At 39.3% G+C, this 17,639-nt stretch overlaps 4 protein-coding genes across 5 annotated transcripts; 3 read left to right on the forward strand and 1 right to left on the reverse strand.

Moving 5' to 3' along the window:
• The first annotated feature begins 1,825 nt into the window (after positions 1-1,825).
• Positions 1,826-5,718, forward strand: LOC108432651 (CD59 molecule (CD59 blood group)). Of its 2 annotated transcripts, none has more exons than XM_017706637.2 (4): positions 1,826-2,013; positions 2,925-2,999; positions 3,083-3,223; positions 3,308-5,718. In XM_017706637.2, the coding sequence occupies exons 2-4, from the start codon at positions 2,945-2,947 to the stop codon at positions 3,505-3,507; spliced, it is 396 nt and encodes a 131-aa protein (XP_017562126.1). In that variant the 5' UTR covers positions 1,826-2,013; positions 2,925-2,944; the 3' UTR covers positions 3,508-5,718. The 2 variants fall into 2 exon arrangements, with proteins under 2 accessions (XP_017562126.1, XP_017562127.1); XM_017706638.2 differs by having other exon boundaries at positions 1,837-2,013; positions 3,119-3,223.
• A 491-nt stretch (positions 5,719-6,209) lies between these two features.
• On the reverse strand, positions 6,210-11,225 carry kcnj11l (potassium inwardly rectifying channel subfamily J member 11, like). The gene is made up of 6 exons (XM_017706690.2): positions 11,077-11,225; positions 10,151-10,340; positions 9,789-10,025; positions 9,327-9,596; positions 8,874-9,081; positions 6,210-7,607 (listed from the first exon to the last, which is right to left on the reverse strand). The coding sequence occupies exons 2-6, from the start codon at positions 10,307-10,309 to the stop codon at positions 7,165-7,167; spliced, it is 1,317 nt and encodes a 438-aa protein (XP_017562179.1). The 5' UTR covers positions 10,310-10,340; positions 11,077-11,225; the 3' UTR covers positions 6,210-7,164.
• Positions 11,226-11,265: 40 nt separating this feature from the next.
• Positions 11,266-13,512, forward strand: bet1l (Bet1 golgi vesicular membrane trafficking protein-like). Its single transcript, XM_017706639.2, has 4 exons — positions 11,266-11,459; positions 12,395-12,480; positions 12,575-12,631; positions 12,863-13,512. Exons 1-4 carry the CDS (start codon positions 11,438-11,440, stop codon positions 13,028-13,030), a joined length of 333 nt encoding a protein of 110 aa, XP_017562128.1. The 5' UTR covers positions 11,266-11,437; the 3' UTR covers positions 13,031-13,512.
• Positions 13,513-15,559: 2,047 nt separating this feature from the next.
• On the forward strand, positions 15,560-17,252 carry arpp19b (cAMP-regulated phosphoprotein 19b). The gene is made up of 3 exons (XM_017706640.2): positions 15,560-15,760; positions 16,143-16,265; positions 16,388-17,252. The coding sequence occupies exons 1-3, from the start codon at positions 15,698-15,700 to the stop codon at positions 16,556-16,558; spliced, it is 357 nt and encodes a 118-aa protein (XP_017562129.1). The 5' UTR covers positions 15,560-15,697; the 3' UTR covers positions 16,559-17,252.
• The last annotated feature ends 387 nt before the right edge of the window (positions 17,253-17,639 follow it).

Here is a 17,639-nt window from a genome sequence, read left to right on the forward strand (position 1 = left end):
GTAAAAGTCTACGAGCCCCTGGTCAAATGAAATGTTTCATAGCTTTTCTAAGTGAAAATAACACTACAGAGAACACACTTCTGCACATTTTAATGTTATAATAACAATATTACAGTTTCTTTTTACTGTTTAACATATTGGGGAAACAAAATGTGGTCGGGCACATTTTATATTTTATTTTTTCAAGTGTGTTAAACTCTGTAAATAAATTGAAATTGTGCCCTAAAACGAGAGGAACATGACATCTCTTTACTGTGGAGGTTGCGATAACTTATTTTCACTTAGAAAAGCAAAATGACAAAACATGGAATTTGAGCAGTGTGTTTAAATGTCTGCGTACAGCAAAGTATTACTTTGTCATTGAAGGTGAACACGTTTACTCAATTACATTTCCACAAGAAAATCATACTTTTTACCCCTTGTTCTTTTTTCGATTTTCAAAATGGTTCATTACAAATCTCAAAGACTGTGATTTTTAAACTTTTTTCATTTTTCTCTATCATTTTTAAGAACCTCTAACCAAATTTATCAGTGTAAACGGAAGCTGCCTGTAATGATGCTAATTCATTTCGCACAAGGACCAGCACTGCCCGTAAGTCACCGCACCACACTGCCCTATCACATTCCACTACATGAAGAAAACTTTGAACTTTGTTGAAATGTTTACTTTTTACTTCAGTATGTTTCTTTATAGTTACTTTCTGTCTAGGTAATTTTTTTCATCACAGTAACAGAGCTGATTGTCTTAAGCATGCACAGCCACTGGATACAACTAGACACTGTGAATGATCCAAGGTTGCTCAGGTTGGACAAAAAAAATCAAGCCATCTCTGACCTTGTGTAACCCAAAATTAGTTGGAGCTGTTGAAAGCACATAGTGATCAAGTGCTCTTTGTTGAGTCCAACCGCGACCTCATTGTTATCTGCCCCCCAGTCTCCGTAGCTGCAGGCTGCAAACAAACATGTCACTGTCACATCTCCATCAGCACGCTGATAAATGCGTAGATCAGGAATGCACAACTCTGGTCCTGGAACATTCGTGTCCTATACAGTTAGATTATTTACCTGTTCCAACACACCTGATTACACTCATCTAATAATTGCCAGGTTTATCGGGTGTGTTTGAGTAGAAGAGCTACCAAACTGTGCTGGATGCTGGCCCTCTAGTGTAGATGATGCAATTTCATATTTGTTAGAGAAGAAGAATAAGCACACAAGTCCACAGTGTGGTATTTATAAAGGCCAAACCACTTCAGAAAGTTCAGCACCATTGTCTCTACAGTCAGAATGATAGCAGTATATAGCGTCTGTGCTGGTTATAAGGGATGCTTTGAGAAAAAAACCGACCGCCTGAATGTCTGTGGCAGCAAGTCTATGGAAAATCTGACACAGCGGCCTTATTGTCACCCCCAGCTGCAGCTCAAGATGCATGAATACTTTTTTATTCCCTGTGACCAAACTGCCATGTTCTTATATAAAACATTGTTTTGAACTGTATTGGTTTTGTCAATGTCCACTCTGAATGTACCAAGAAGTAGTAGTTTCCTCCAGACTTACCACTTAAGATCTGCTTGACACCATTGTGTAGCTTACACACTGAGCCCTACAGAGAATGAAATAATGTATATCAGCATGTCTTCAATACTGAACGGACAGTAATCAGGTTTGAGATATACTGTATATTTAAAGCATATGTTTATGTAACGATTTTTTTAAGTATAACATGGGGCAACATGGGTGGTCTTAGAAACCCTGATAATTTGTTTCTTATTCAGTCTGTGGACTATTATTTGCTATATATGGCACGGCAGGGGTAAACACAAGATGTGCACAACTCCTGTCAATGACATCATTCAAGTAGGACAAGGGTGAGGTTGGGCGAGCGCTGGAGCAGAGAAGAGGTGGCTTTAGGAATGATTGGGGAGCTTTGTGTTGGACGGGTGTGTTCTGGGGAGATCTGACTCGTTTTCAGTTGAAAACATCTTTACAACCTTCACCATTTGGACTGCTCTGGTAAGTAGTCTGATAATATTTGATGTAATTATCTTATCAGTCCTTTGAACTTTGAGCAGCTTAATAACTGCATTTGCACTTTTCTTGTGAAATGTTTCTTAGTAATGCTTGACACAATTAATTTATCGATCCACTGAATAACCCACAAGGACTGTGGATATATCTAATCTGAAATGTTGGGCAGAAATATTTAAAATAGTTGTCTTATCACTGTCCTGGAATTCGAACAGTACTGTAACTCCAAATGTAATGCCTATTTGAGAACAAACTAGAAAACATTTTTATGTAATCTTTTTTTATGGTTGTGAATACATACTTTTGGTTCCTTTTCATGGGTACTAAGTCAAAAGACATTACATGTGTAAACCTGAAGTGGATATATAAACTGGAAGTATTTTAAGTAACTAATACAAAGGTCTGGCTACTTGTTGCCCCTCACTGTAGTTTTGTAAAAATTATTGCCACTGGACAGATGTTTAGAACTGACCAAAATTACAAACTGATACTTGATTGTGTATTTATTGTACTGTAGTAGAGCAGAACGTTTAATTGATGCTGGGCTACTATGCACAAATATCTGATTATAATCCATTTGATTACAGTTGTAATAGTATACAGGTTCATATTTTTAAGTTTGTTTTTAAAAAGTTATTTTTAATAGTTTTATTTATATAATCCAGGTAAATGTCGTCCCGTGTTCTATGTTTTATGAATGTTTATGTATTGGTATTGTCAGATAAGGGTACAAAAATATCAGGTATTGGCATCGGCTGAACATGCCTGTAATGAAAGTTATATTTATGTGGAAAATGTTATTTGGAATTTAAAATATTTAGGATAACTATATTTTTGTCAAGTGTCACATTCAGTTTCCACTTTTTCTGATGTTCTGAATTTTTCTTCATCTACAGGTAACAAAAATTGTGGCACAATGAAATACTCCATTGGGCTCTTTGTGGTGGTCTGTTCAGTGACTATAAGTGTTGGTAAGTTGTGTTGGATGCCTTGAATATTCAGCTACTGTGCCAGTTTTTGGTTGATGACCCTGATGTTTTTTCATTTGGAACAGGCAATAAGCATTATGGAATGCGCTTCTCCTCTGTAGGCTCATCTCTGCAGTGCTATAAGTGCTCGGACTATTACGGCGGGAGGTGCGAGAAGGTGCAAGAATGCTCTTACGAGGACTCCTGTCTGACTCTGCATGAGAAAGGTAGGCCTTCTGACATCAATTGAAGCCAACACCTGCTTCTGAGTCAGTACTAATCACCCCTCCGATACTTTTCCTGTGGAATAGGAGGGAAAACCATTCGCCAGTGCATCCGATACACGGACTGTGACAACTCTCGCCTGTCCCAGATGTTTCCAGCTGTGTCCGGCTTCACCTACAGGTGTTGCAACAGTAATCTGTGTAACAGTGCGCACAGTGTGTCTGCCCCGCTGCTCTCCCTGCTCATTTGTCTGCTCAGCCTCTGCTGGAGCTGCTGCTCTGCGTGAGAAAGCTACTGTTTACAAAGACACAGAAAAACTCATGTAATCTGCTCAGCAAAACTCATTTGAATGTTCCTTAAGTGTGGTGCTGTTGGACAATGTGATGTCTTAATCTCCGTCCATGTTTTTAAATTCAATTAACAGCCATTAACAACTTGTGTTTTTTTGTCATTTCAGCTTTATTTGTATTGAGCTCATTCAAATTAAACACTTTTTAGAACTTTAGTGTAAAGTGTTTTGTTGCTGCATCATGATGTAAAGTCAACTAAAGCTTATCCTGGTTCTCTGCTCAGTTATTTCATACCAGTAACATCACTACTGTTGTAATGTTCACATACTGTCATATGCAGGAGTTTGAATAACCCGTCAAATGACGTTTTGCTGATTTTTAAAGTGAAAATAAGTTGTCATGTCCTCTACAGAGAACACTCATTTTTCTGCTGATTTAACTGCTCCATTTCTATTTATTTGCTAAACTTAATATATGGGGTGGGTGGGGGTGGGGGTTACATACAATACTAAATGTACCATAACTTTTGCACAGGCCGCATTTTATGTGTTGTTTCCAATTGAAATGTTCTCTGTGAAAGATTAACTGTTAACTTATTTTCACTCAGAAAATCAACAAAACATGCAGCCAAGTGCGATCAAATGGTTGAATACACATGTACTATAAGCCTTACACAAAGGTCCATAGTAGCACTGCAGGAATTTGAACAGGATTCCAATTATAATCATATAGGAAATTTGGACTACAGTAGAGAATGTACTATAGATTATTATAGACAAATTATAGAAATCTTATTATACACACTTAAAAATGATGGTTCTTCAAGGGTTCATTAGTAAAGAAATTGGATCTATTTAGAACCACAAACACTCAAAGAACCCTTTGCATGATTAAAGGGTTCTTTGCATTGTGAAAGTGTTGTTTAGACAGATGGAGAATGTGCTATATAGGGTTCTATATAGCACTAAAAGGGGTCCTTCTACTGTTACAATGTCTATAAAGAACTACATAGAACCGTCTACTGCACTATCTGAAGAACATCATGCAAAGGGTTCTTTGAGCGTTCATGTTTCTATATAGATCCATTTTCCTTACTAAAGAACCCTGGAAGATCAAAGGAGCCCATTGTTTTTAAGTGTGTAGATCTTTTTTTGTAACTGGTAAATGAAAAAAAATTATGTATATTAACTTTGATGCAGAGTCTAGATGCATCTCTTGAATACAATTCAGTCAAATGAAGTGGCAGTGAATGTTACAGCTCACTGCTCACAGTGGTCAGTGGGCCATTAAGCAGCCTGCAGAACCCAGCTGCCCTGAGACAATCACCATCAGCCCAACTGTGCTTGATCAGTAATCTAATACCTCACTATTCTGATATGTCAAGAAATCTCTTGTAGCACCCCCAAAACAAATTAAAAAAGCTTTTAAAATAATTTGACAGAAGTAGTTTAGTGTCATTTTCTTTAGCCACTCATTCCATATGGAACTGTTTCTAGATTATAGAACACTGTCTGAAACACTGTGGCAAACCTGTGAGAACCTTCCAAATATTACAACAGAAGGCAGCCCAACTTCTATTACTAATGTTATGAAGGGTATAGCTTGGGTATAGTAAAGGTTTTCTCTACCGGATGTATTTAGACGTGAATACCTGACATTTAAACAATGATAACTGATTAAGGTGACCAAACTAATGTAACCTAATGTAATGTGCAACAAAATGAATAGCACTGAAAGAAAAAATTAATATTCAAACCTCAAGTACAGTTTGTATGCAAATGTTGAACTCCAATCAAATGATATGTTTTGAAGATTTTCCAAGTGAAAAGTGCACAATGTTTGGAGTGTTTGAGCAAATAAACAGTAATTATACATTAAAATGTACTAAAGTGTGTTCTCTGTAGAGGATTTGTTCACTTAGATTTACTCTTAATATCAACAAATCATAATTTGTCCAGAGATGCTCAAACTTTGGCACAGAAATTAATACAGAAAAAACACTGTGTCCCAGGGGGCATACATACTCATTACACCGTAATACACAAACACACTGATGCACACGTTTCCATCATGTGATGAAGTCTGTCATCATTTTTTAGCAGAATTGCAGTGCATTAACTGAAGAACTGCTTTGTAACTCTCAGGCCTCGGTCTTACAGCTCACACTGTGGTTCTAAAACTGTTTATGAATAAAACCTTAGAAAGGCTGTGGTTGAGTTCATTGTACATTAAGACAAAAACACGTAGAAAACAAGGAAGGCAAAATCTGAATAATCTTTTACAGCTGTCTATGTCCAGCTGCTGAGTCGTAATCTGATGACATAACGAGATGTTGCATGTACAGTGCTTTCTGAAAGTAGACAGGCAGTGAAGTCAAAATTGTTATTTTTGCTACTCACTCAGACGGCTTAAAGGAGAACATCAGGCAAAAGTATAGACTGCACCCTTCTATTTCTGGATATTTCTGAGCCTGACAGCAAGTACTGGCCTAAATGAACTACACATAAATTGAAAATGACTGGAAATTAAAAGACAATACTAGTTACACACAATAAATACACTGATTCTGTGGACATGACCATTCTTTTGGTGTCTGTCTTTTACACCAAAATGCATAAATCAATAGGTCTAATAGGTCTAAGGGGGGGTGGGGTAGTTGTTTTCAAAATCCTCAATATAGAATAACAGGAAAAATTAGTCAGATAAAAAATAATTTATTAAATATTTATACCATAAATACACAAATAAATAAATAAATTCAGAAATCAACTTACATTCCATTCAGTAGAGAACAAGACTCACACAACAGTTTACAGTAGCTTCAGTAGTATCACAACGAAGGAAACGGAATGTGAACAAGACTGAATTCTAATATTCAGTGCTTGATGTATACTACACAAATTGCACAAGCCCACAATAAACAAGTCACCAAGACACACAAACATGATAGCAAATCAATATTCTAACAGAGTCAAAGGAACATAGGCAAAAAATAAAATAAAATAAAACAGAGGCAAAAAATACCATATCTGACCACAATAATAACGAAAGACAGGGATTTTTTAAACAGTTTGATGTGTTAATGAAAAACCACATAGAGCTGCCTTTGTGTTTATTTATCTATAGGTCTTCCAAAAGTGTTTTACTGAGCTCCTGAGGGCAAAAATAAGAACCTTCTTGAAGGAATACTCTATATTTATCTATGCTGCATCTGTGGCATTTTGACACTTTCTCCAGTACTCAGTAAAAGAACAGAATAAATGTTGCTTTGAAGTGCACTTATAATAGAAGCTAAAGCACCTGTCAACTGGCTTCTATCATAAATGTGTTTTGAGCCATTGGGATTTTTGTTCCTTTCTAAGCACAGGGATGTTATTGTCCACGTACTCCACAGATGACAGACAGATTAGATGGTAAAAAAAACTGGAGTATTACTTTCAAGAAGAACAAGACTTTCAGTAAAGTGCAGATACAGATAAAAGTCATTTAAAAAAAAGTAACTGTTCATTCATCCCAAATCAAATACAGCATCTTTTTTTCCACAATTCATTGTAAAAACAAAAATGTCAACAGCATAACAAACATTCTAAAAATGTAGATACTCTGTAGATTCTCCACATCAAATCACCAATGTGCAGTGTATCTGCTTCATTTCAATCACTCATATCCTCCACATTCTCCTCCTCGATCTCTCTTCCTATCACCTCTAGTTTCACCGTCTTCTTCTGTCCCTTCCTCTCCTTCCCTTTTTCATCATCCTCCTTTTCTGTGGGAGCGTACCACGGCCTGGCTGCGTTGTCTTCGCATGCCCGGCCACCGCCCCTTCTGTAGCCACCCCGTCCGGCTCGCACCAGCCCCCAGCCCTGCGGCTTGCCCTCATGAGGGCCGTTGTCCTGCACTCCTCTGGTCTGATCCAGCTCCTTGGCGCTGAGGGCGGGCATCCTGACGGGCACTGTGTTACCAAATTTAGAGTAATCTACTGAGTAGCGGCCGTCCTCCTCCGTCATAATGGAGACGAAGCGTCGCCCCCACAGGATCTCATCTGGTGTGTAAGACGTACGTGCCTGCATGGTGATGCCAGTGGTCTCCACAACACCTGTTAATCAAATAAGCATCATTTACACTACTATTCAAAAGTCTGGACAGACCTGGTCATAGAAGGGCTTTCTTCATTTTTAACATTTTTCACATTTTAGTGAAAAAAAAAAAAACAAACAGTCAAAAGATCAAAACTATGAACTAATATGTAACAAATTAAACAGGCAGACAAAAAATGTTTTGAGAAATGAAACAAAAACATCATCTTTTGCTTTAAAAATTAGCTGTGTCTTGACGCAGCTTTGCACACTCTTGATCATTCTCTCAATTAGATCCATGAGGAGCCACCTGAGAGCACTGAGGAAGATACAAATATGCAGACATCTTGTTATTGCTTAAAACCATTTGTTGGGGGTCGTTTGAAAATATATACATATTTTGTTTCATTTTTTAATTTAAATTCAGGATTTTTGGAAATCTGTACACATATCAACTTTGTAATCTCCATCTTCAACAAATTTAATTTGCATTTAGGCATAAACCCTCGATAAACATTCTTTAAAGGGGAATTCCACCATTTTCTACTAGATTTAATTGCTGGGAAGTAAACAAAGCCAGGCAGAGTGGTTTAGTGTCAAATAGTTAATTGTAGAGAAAGTGACTCAGAATTCTTTACAGTGATGGTGATAGAGACCAGGGGTCACCATGTCTACAACACAATATGGACATTTTATTTACTATGCAAAACTACCAGTGAACCGACACATGTCTTCTGAGTTTTCAGCAACATATACAATGTTAGGAATGGTAAAACAGTAGTAAATTTGAAAAAGCAAGCTTTCTTTGGGGACACACTGCATATATCTCTTTGTCATGACTGGAAAAATCTTTTAGGTCAAAATCTTCTCACAACTATTGCAAAACATTTACTCAGGCATCAAGCACTGCTGGAGTGTGTCACACTTTTACGTCTTCCCAAAATTGGTTATCAAGAACCTCATGCATCTAAAATCACAGGCCCATTACATGCAAAGGTTTATTACACAGAAATAACAAGGAAAACAATGGATGTTGACTGTTGACTGAGTTATTCTTAAAACGGAGGAGTGAGAAAGGGAAACCTTGACTTTTTTCTTTGTATTTAACATGCATTTAAGATACTTTTTATACTCCAACACAGTGGTGGTTTGATTAAGTGTCAAATAAATACATCTGGTTTACTGGTAATGAAGCACTGACGATCCTAGCTGGACCAGAAACTTTTCACTCCTCTTCTTCAAAACCCTAAAACTCACAGCAATGTGCCTACAGTAAAACCTCCTACCTTCCAGTATGACAATGATTTCCAGGTCTTCATTGGGCAGTGACTGAGCAGAGACCTCATAGAGGGGACTTCCTCTCTCAATGGTGTGACTGATGATAAGTGGTGAAACGAGGAAGATGCCATTGCTCCTGAGGGGATTTTCCACCTGGATATCCAGCTGGCAGACTGGAACGACCTCCCCTTCTGCTGTCACTGTCCTCCGAATTACCTGAGTGCAGAGTGACAGAAAACAACCAATGAGATTTCACTCAATAAACAAAAACACAGCCTAAAAACAGCTGATTGAAACGGAGCCTAAAAACATAATTTATGATTTCTCAAGTATCCTTTTTCCCAAAACAGATTCACATATTCTTCTTGCTTTACAGGTTCAAATTCAACACTGCAATAAAATCTAAGCCTAAGATACAGGTGTAACTAATTTCCTATTAATTTGGCTGAGCTTTTCCTCACCTGCAGCTGAATGGTAGCAGAGATGATCATACTCTTCCTCAAGTCTCCCACACGGAACATAAACGTCGGCCTGCCGTTGCGTGGGGCGATGACAGCATTACGGGAAAAGATGAGCGTCTCTGCTCGCCGATTAGCTTGAGCTGTTTTCATAAATACACAGCCCAGCATGACTGCGTTAATGATGAGGCCCAGAATGTTTTGAATGATCAGAACTGTGATGGCCAGTGGGCACTCCTCAGTCACCATCCTCCCACCAAAACCAATGGTCACCTGACATTAGAAACACAGCTGGTAAAAAAGGTACACTGTGATATCTTATTAGTTGGTATTACTCAAATATGCCTTTTTATTTGAAAGAATAACCCAAAACCCTTTTAAGATTTATATCCATTTCAGTTAATATGTATCAAAAGAGCAGTAAGCTGTCCAACACGGCTTCAGTCCATCCAGCCAGTTCCTCACCTGCACCTCAATGGAAAAAAGGAATGCTGAAGTGAAAGAGTGAATGGCAGTAACACAGGGAACGTGCCCAGGATCGTGGGGGTCACGTGGCTCCAGGTCACCATGAGCAAAGGCCAGGAGCCACCACACCATGGCGAAGAGCATCCACGAGCAGAGGAATGCCGAAGTGAAGATGAGGAGCGAATGCTGCCACTTGAGGTCCACCATTGTGGTGAAAACATCCTGGAGAAAACGACCCTGAAGGGAAAAACGAGGAAAAAAAATCAAAAGCATAATACAGATCTTGCTCACTTTAACAAGAATGTCAATATACATTATAATGTATGAAGTAATGAACCTTTAAGTAGAGTAAAGTGTTTTACCTGTTCCCGTATATTCTTATGAGCAACATTGCAGGATCCACTCTTAGTGATGAAGCGAGCTCGCTGTGATTTGGTGCGGAAGCGGTTGGGCTGTGTGGCATCTTCAGCCAGTCGCGTCAACAGAAATCCATCGGGCAGCAGGCCTTTCCTGGCCAACATTTCTGGTCTTTCAAAGCGTCACTCTAACAAACTATAAGATGAAACATTTGAGTTAATCCACAGCTGCTGTTATGTTGACGGCAGAACTGTGGCAGAAGGGGCATGAATGTCCAGCTTGTGCAATTACAGAATGCCCAGAGCAGGCTGGCTAAATTCCTTCCTTAAGAAGTGATAAATTGTAAAGTTTACATGTAATTCTGCTTTGAAACAAACAAATAAAATATAGGTTTATGATACAAAGTTTTACATCTACTGTCTAAATGTTAAATATTACAGATCACTCTGGAAGATCTGGCTCATTATTTCTTCTAACCTTTTAAGCAAACAGATCAACTCTTAGAGATACATGGAAACCGTGAACGAACACGTGATATTAATTCAACATTTGGTGTTGTAGAGACAGGCAAACAGCTGAACATCTGCCGAGAGAGAGCCTTTAATACGACTCGCTGTTGCTCAACAACCAAACGTAACGTAACAACGACATTACAACGACAAAGCCCAGGTTATACTCAACCCCAATAGCACGGCTGCTAGCGCACAAAACCGCTTGTTAGCCGTTGTGTGTCTCATTGATATAATTTATTTCTGTAAGATAAACCGCTGATCAGCTCGCCGCCATTGGGCACGACAAAGCACGGATGAGAATAGCGCGACGTTTTTCTCTTTCGTTAGCTGGCGATGCTAAACGGATAAGCGCAACAAAATGCACCCCGAGGGATTCAGATAAAATATATAGGTAATAATCGTCGTCAAAGATACATTACCTTGCTGGAGGGCTCCGTAAGGAGGATGCTATCTAGCTGGACATCTTATGCAACGCATCTGTATTGTGCCTGAGCAGCAGCGGCGGGCTGAGCGGAGCGCAGCAGCTCCCCATTACAGCCTTAATGAGAGGACGCAGACAGGAGGACCAACATATCCCACAGTCCTCTGCGCCCGTTCGCTCACAGGATCTGTGAGACCGTTCGTGTCTGACGTGTTTTGGCTTGTAATGAGACTGTCGTGTATGTTTGCGTACTTTTAGCTCTTGGGTTTGTTTTTAAGGCCCGTTTTCAGTTAGACCGCTGCTTGGTCTCGGTGTTCCGTCTCTGCGGGACTCTCACGGTAAAGCGCCTCTCCGTTAAGATGGCTGATCACTGGAACAGAGGTGAGTGACACGTCGCCAGCAGTTTTTAAAGTTGGGAAGAAGGGTTTTGCCATTTTACTTCAAGCTGAGATTTTGAGTTAAGTGGCAAGAATAACGAGCAGCCGTTTAAGAATGATGTGTGGTCATACAAAGGGGATGATGGAGTGCCTTTAACTTTCCGTGTTGCTCATGTAAATGACTAGCCACTCTAATGGTATTCATAATAGTCTGTGTCAACACTGCGGAGCTTGTGAGGATCCTGCTGTCATGCTGCCAGGTCCGCTAATGTGAATAGTTAAAAGGGGAAATCCGCCGAATTGTGTCGAGAGTTGTGCCCAGTTTAATCGTTGAGATGTAAACAAAGTAATTCAGAGTGAATTGATGTGAAGTGGTTGATTTTAGGAAAACGTACAGAATCAGAATTTCCTTCTTTACAGTGTTGCTGAGAGGAGCCGGGTTGTTGATGTTTACAACGCAAATAAATGAATACATACATACATACGTGTGTGTGTATGTATGTATGTGTTTATATATACATATATATATATATATATAAGTGTGTGTGTGTATAAAATCTAATCTCAAATTACCAGTGACCCTTCTCCTGTCGTCTGAGTTTTTATATGTAATGTTGGTAAAGGTGAAAACAGAAGTTTTCTTTATATACTATTTCACTTGTTTGGATTTATATACTGGACCTATTTTAGGTGAACTGTGAGAGTTTCCACAGATCATCACTTTTTACTTTTTTGACAGTTAAAGGTGCCGTGTATAAGATGTAGGAGATCATTGATCTAAGTGTCTACCTGAGAACTATTTTAGAATACTGAAGTATGTTCAGCATGTGAAATATTGATTCATGACCTACAAATCGACAATTGTATCCAACCTAAAGCTATCATGAGAATTGTTTATGGTGGGTTCAACTTCCTGCTCTTCTTATCCTGCCATTGCAGGACATGGTGCTGTCGATGATATGTTGGACGCAGAAAACAAACGCATGGCTGAAAATCTTGCAAGCAAAGTATCCAGACTGAAGTCGGTATGTCAGAATCACTAAATATTAAAAACATCTGGCTGACAAATAACATTCTGTGTTCATGAGACATAATATATGTATTTCTTTTCATTCACAGTTGGCATATGACATTGACAAAGACGCTGACGAACAGAATTCATACTTGGACGGCATGGTATGTGCTATACTCTGATTAACCTTAAGTTATTTTACACATGCAGAGTATCTAGTCCTAATTCAAACGTAATAGTGTGATATAATCCAAGGTTAGACAAAATATATGCAGGAAAAAAAGGTCCTTGGAGTTGATTTTGTAATGCTTTTCATCATGGTTTCATGTCATAGAACTGTGAGACATATAAAAACCTGTAGCAGCACAGTCATTTGATGCATTGTTTTCCTTCAGGACTCAAACTTCCTCAGTGCAACTGGACTGTTGACAGGTAGCGTGAAGAGGTTTTCCACAATGGTCCGTTCTGGCAGAGATAACCGGAAGATCCTGTGCTATGTATCCATAGGCCTGGTTCTAATATTCTTTGTGCTTTACTATGTAGTCAGAAGAATACAGAATTGACAGATATTTTTCTAGCACATTCTATTATTTCTTTTCTCAGTTTTATGAGAAAAGTATTATTTTGTGTGAATGCAGTACTTCATTCTTGTTTACACAAGAAAACATTTTTACTGATGTGTTCAGCTGGCATTGCCCCAGTACACTTAAAGAGGAAGATTCAACAGAAGGGTCATTGGAGATGCTTGCTCACTATAGTAATATTGCTTTGTTTGCCTTACAGTTATAGCACAATTTTTAATGCTTGAAAAATAACATGAATATTCTGAGGACCAGTTTCCATAATTTCAGTCTTTTCTAATAATTTCTGTACATAGAAAAGTGACTTTTGGGTATGAGGACTAAAATTCTGTATGGCTGGATTATGTTTGTACTAATAGTTGAGTATATAACTAAGAATAGAGTTATCTCTAATATTAATAATAAGCAAGATGTTACTAAAATGACACATTATTCAATAAAATTTCTTTTAAACATCTTTTTTATATCTTGTGCAATTGTATCAATTTTGTTCTTGTACATTCATGACAGTCTATATCTAATTCTTAATTCAGTACTGTAAACTTTTTGTGGTCACAAGGAAAACATGTAAGGTATGTTGGAATAGAAGAGAACCATATAAAGTGCACCTACACATTTTACATAAACAAAACAGCTCTTATCACAATGTACTGCCTGAGTCCCATTGTGTTATTTGAAGTGATAATGAAGCTTGAATACTAATGCCAAAGAAAGAGAAAACTTTACTCTGGTGGTTATATAGTATAGTTGGTAACACCTTTTGCCTTCCATGCTGAAGACTGGGGTTCAGTCCGCTGCCTGGACAAGCACCCTACACTATACCAGTAAGAGTACTTGGGCAAGACTCCTAATGCTACCTTCGTTTCTCCTTACTCTTCCCATCGTTCTGGTACAAGCTGACCTTTGTCAGCTTCAGTGGTTTGCATAATTTGATACACCCTCTGTATTTACCTTGGTGATGTCTTCTTTTTTGTGAGAATCTTTTAAAGCGTTTTCAGTACAAAAACAAAGAATCCAGCAAATGAACAGACAAACGCAAAAATGTACAGTTAATTGAAACATTCAGTTAGACAAGGACCTGTCTCACACTTTTTTTTTTTATATAGAATCCGTTGCCGCAGACCAAGAGACCACAGTATCAATCTTTGACAGGGAGTGAAGAGGTTTTGCACAGAATTGCTTTCTTCACTGCTGTCAAATGAGCCATTACTATTTTCTTTTGACTGGGTTTCAAGTTAAGTATTGAAATGTCTGTTGTGAAGGGTTTTTTGTTACTAAGGAAAATATTTTTCTGTCATCCTGCAGTTATTTTCTATGGACTTCAGGCCTTTTGGCACTTCTGAGCTCTCTACTGCATTCTTTCTTTTTAAGACTGTACCAAATAGTTGATTTGGCCATACTGAATGTTTTTGCTGATGGTTGTGTTTTGATTTGGACCAGAATCTCAAAGAAAAGTTTCTAACACCTTGTGGAATCCATGCTATGAAAAAATTAAGGCTGTTTTGAGAGTAAAGGGAGACCCTACCTATGTTAGGGCTATGTTACCTGCTCAGACTCAGCCAAATGCTTCAAAACTAATTGGGCAGCGCTTTGCAGTACAGATGGACAATGACACAAAGCACACAGTGAATCCAACCCAGGACTTTTTTTGAGGCAAAGTGGTGGAATGATTTGCAATGGCCAAGTCAATCCCCTGACCTCAGTGCAATTTAGCATGCACTTCACTTACTGAAGCCAAAACAGAATGAGCAGGAACTGAGGACAGCTGCGGTGAACGCCTGGCAGAGCTTGACCTGGGAAAAACCCAGCATCTGGTGATGTCTATGGCTTTCAGACTTCAGACGGTCATTGATCGCAAAGGATTTGCAACCCATTATTAAAAATGGCGTTTTAATTTATGATTCACCATTAACTTCACCAGTTACGTGGTGGTGGTGTTTTAGTGTGTATTGTACTGGTACAAGTGGATCAGCAGGAGTTTTTAAACACCTCAGTGTCACTGCAGTGCTGAGAATGATCCACTACCCAATAAATACCTGTTCTGTAGTGGTCCTGTGTGGGTCCTGACCATTGAAAAACAGGGTAAAAGGAGACCACTGAAGTATGCAGAGAAACAGATGGACTACATTCTGTAATTGTATGACTACGAAGTCGATCTTTATGGTAAGTGGACAGTGAGCATAGAAACAAAGAGGTGGTTTTAATGTTATGGGTGATGAATGTATAAACACCGCATGTACAGATGAAGATGTGAAGAAGAGAGCAGTAGAAGTGGGAGTGTTCCTTATTTGGGAGGATTATTGTCTGGGATAGCGGATAATATAAGATATGATTTAAGATTAATAAGATACAAGACAAATGTATTTATTGGGCTTTATGATGACGAATTTGTCGGTATGTCTTTTATAGCTGAGTTAAAAGACTGACTGATTTTTCCTGATTCATCTGTAGGTCAGTGGTGCCCCGGGTCGGTAGGGGGCGCTACTGCAGACAGCAGCGCGAGCTTGTGGACTCGGTCCAAAAAGTTCATTTCCATCCGCCACCGCTAGCAGAACAGCGGCTTTGTGGAGGAGCTTCTGGAGACAGACGAGCGGTGTGACGCTGCCGTGGTGAAGTAAGGCGAGACTGTTCTTCACACTAGTTATCTTGATGTCTACCGAGGCTGAGCCGACGCACCAGGCCGTGGAGGAGGCGAGCACGGAGGAGCAGCAGGTGAGCTCGGCGGGACACGCCGCCAAGCTCGCGCTAAGACATGAGCTAACGCTAGCGTGCTAACGGGTTCATATGGACGTTTCCGAAGCCTCGTTTTATGTGCACGTCTTTGTAGCCAAGTTGGCTGCGGTACAGAGTCGAAAGTGTGTTTTAATAGAAGCTCGTTTCGTTTTGCGTATTGCTGGTTTAATGCTAGCTAGGAAGGTTCGCTGGGTGTCTGTCGGGGTTACCGCCTGTCTTGCTAGCTTTAAGGTTTGGACCTGCGCCTGTTCGCTGTTTATCAGCTGCTGTGCTGTTTAGAGAGCTATTTTGTTGTCCTTTACCGTTCGTTTCTTTGCTGTGTACGCAGTGGTTGTGTTTTTCACATCTTGGTGTTGTACAGGAGATGGATGACACGGTTGTGAGTCCTGAGAAAGCAGAGGAAGCCAAACTGAAGGCTCGATACCCGCATCTGAGGACTAAGCCTGGTGGCTCAGACCTCCTGAGGAAGAGGCTTCAAAAAGGGGTAACGTTACGTTCTCGTTTTCTTCTTTACTTACCCATGACGCATATTTGGAAAAGCTGACTGTGTATATTTTGAAAATAGAAGATTAAAGTCTCTGACTAGGATGCTCTGTCTTTCTGCAGCAAAAGTATTTTGACTCTGGAGATTACAATATGGCCAAAGCCAAGATGAAGAATAAACAGCTCCCCACAGCCACTGCAGAGAAAACGGAGATCACTGGAGACCACATCCCCACTCCTCAGGATCTGCCCCAAAGGAAGCCCTCGCTGGTGGCCAGCAAACTGGCCGTCTGATATGAACTCTGTGGAGACTCTGTCCTCTTTCCATTCCTGGTGTCTTGATCTCCCTTTACCTCCATTTTTCTGTGTTTTTTTCCTGTCACCCTTTTTACCTTCCTATTGCCTGTTTGATTGCTCTGAAGAAAATGCATTTTGATAAAGGAAAAAAAGGACACTTGTTTGTTTGCTGCTGGGTGCTCCTTTACCTGTTCATCTGTGGAAATGAGGTTTTGGCTGTAGATTTAGTTCCAGAGTCTACTCCCAGGTTTGAACATACTGTAAGCTGACTGAAGCAAGTTAACATTTTTAGGGTTTTACATTTTTATGCACTCATTCTCATGCAGTGGTTCATGTACATTATGTTGTTTGATTGAAAGACTTGAGCGGACTTTGAACAGTAACCATGTCCCTCTCATTTGTCAAAACTATGTCTTGTGAGACGCAGAGGTTTTTTGAGGTGTGTTGCTTGCCTCCTGCCTGTGACTTAATGGTATCTGCCACAGTTTCTCTTGGGCAATATTTGCCCACTCTGAGAGGGGAGCCGTTTGAGGCTCCAGAGCTTGACATACTATGTCTCTGATGTCTCTTTTCTTCATCGTTTAGGTCGTCTGCAGGGGGCAGCTCGCTCACATAATATCCAAACTGTGCACAAGCAATTACTGTCACGGCTGTGCCATTTGTTTTGTAAATAAAATAGTTTTGCACAATATCTGGCAGATCAGTTTCCTCTTTTTTTTTTTTTTTTTTTTTTTTTTTTTTTTTTTTTTTAACCTTCTGTCTGCGTGTTGACTCAGAAAACAGCATGCTGCTGAAGAGTGGTGCTTTGGAATAAATCATTTGAGTTGTTTGGTTTTCAGGATAAACACTGTCATTTACTATTTTGGTAAAACATGAGTTTTGATTCCCAACTTCGCTGCTACACAAAGCAGCACAAGAATATTTCAGTAGTAGCGTGTCTGTCCTGACTATATCACTCGTATCTTGATGGAAAAACGTAGTTTAACTTACTTTAAAAAGAGGCTGTCTTCTGAAGGTATCACCCCCCCCAATTAACCCGTTTATGTCTAACAACTGCATTTAAAAAAAAACTTAGTTT

Source organism: Pygocentrus nattereri, chromosome 11, assembly GCF_015220715.1.
Source record: "Pygocentrus nattereri isolate fPygNat1 chromosome 11, fPygNat1.pri, whole genome shotgun sequence".
In the NCBI taxonomy this organism is placed as follows: Eukaryota; Metazoa; Chordata; class Actinopteri; order Characiformes; family Serrasalmidae; genus Pygocentrus; species Pygocentrus nattereri.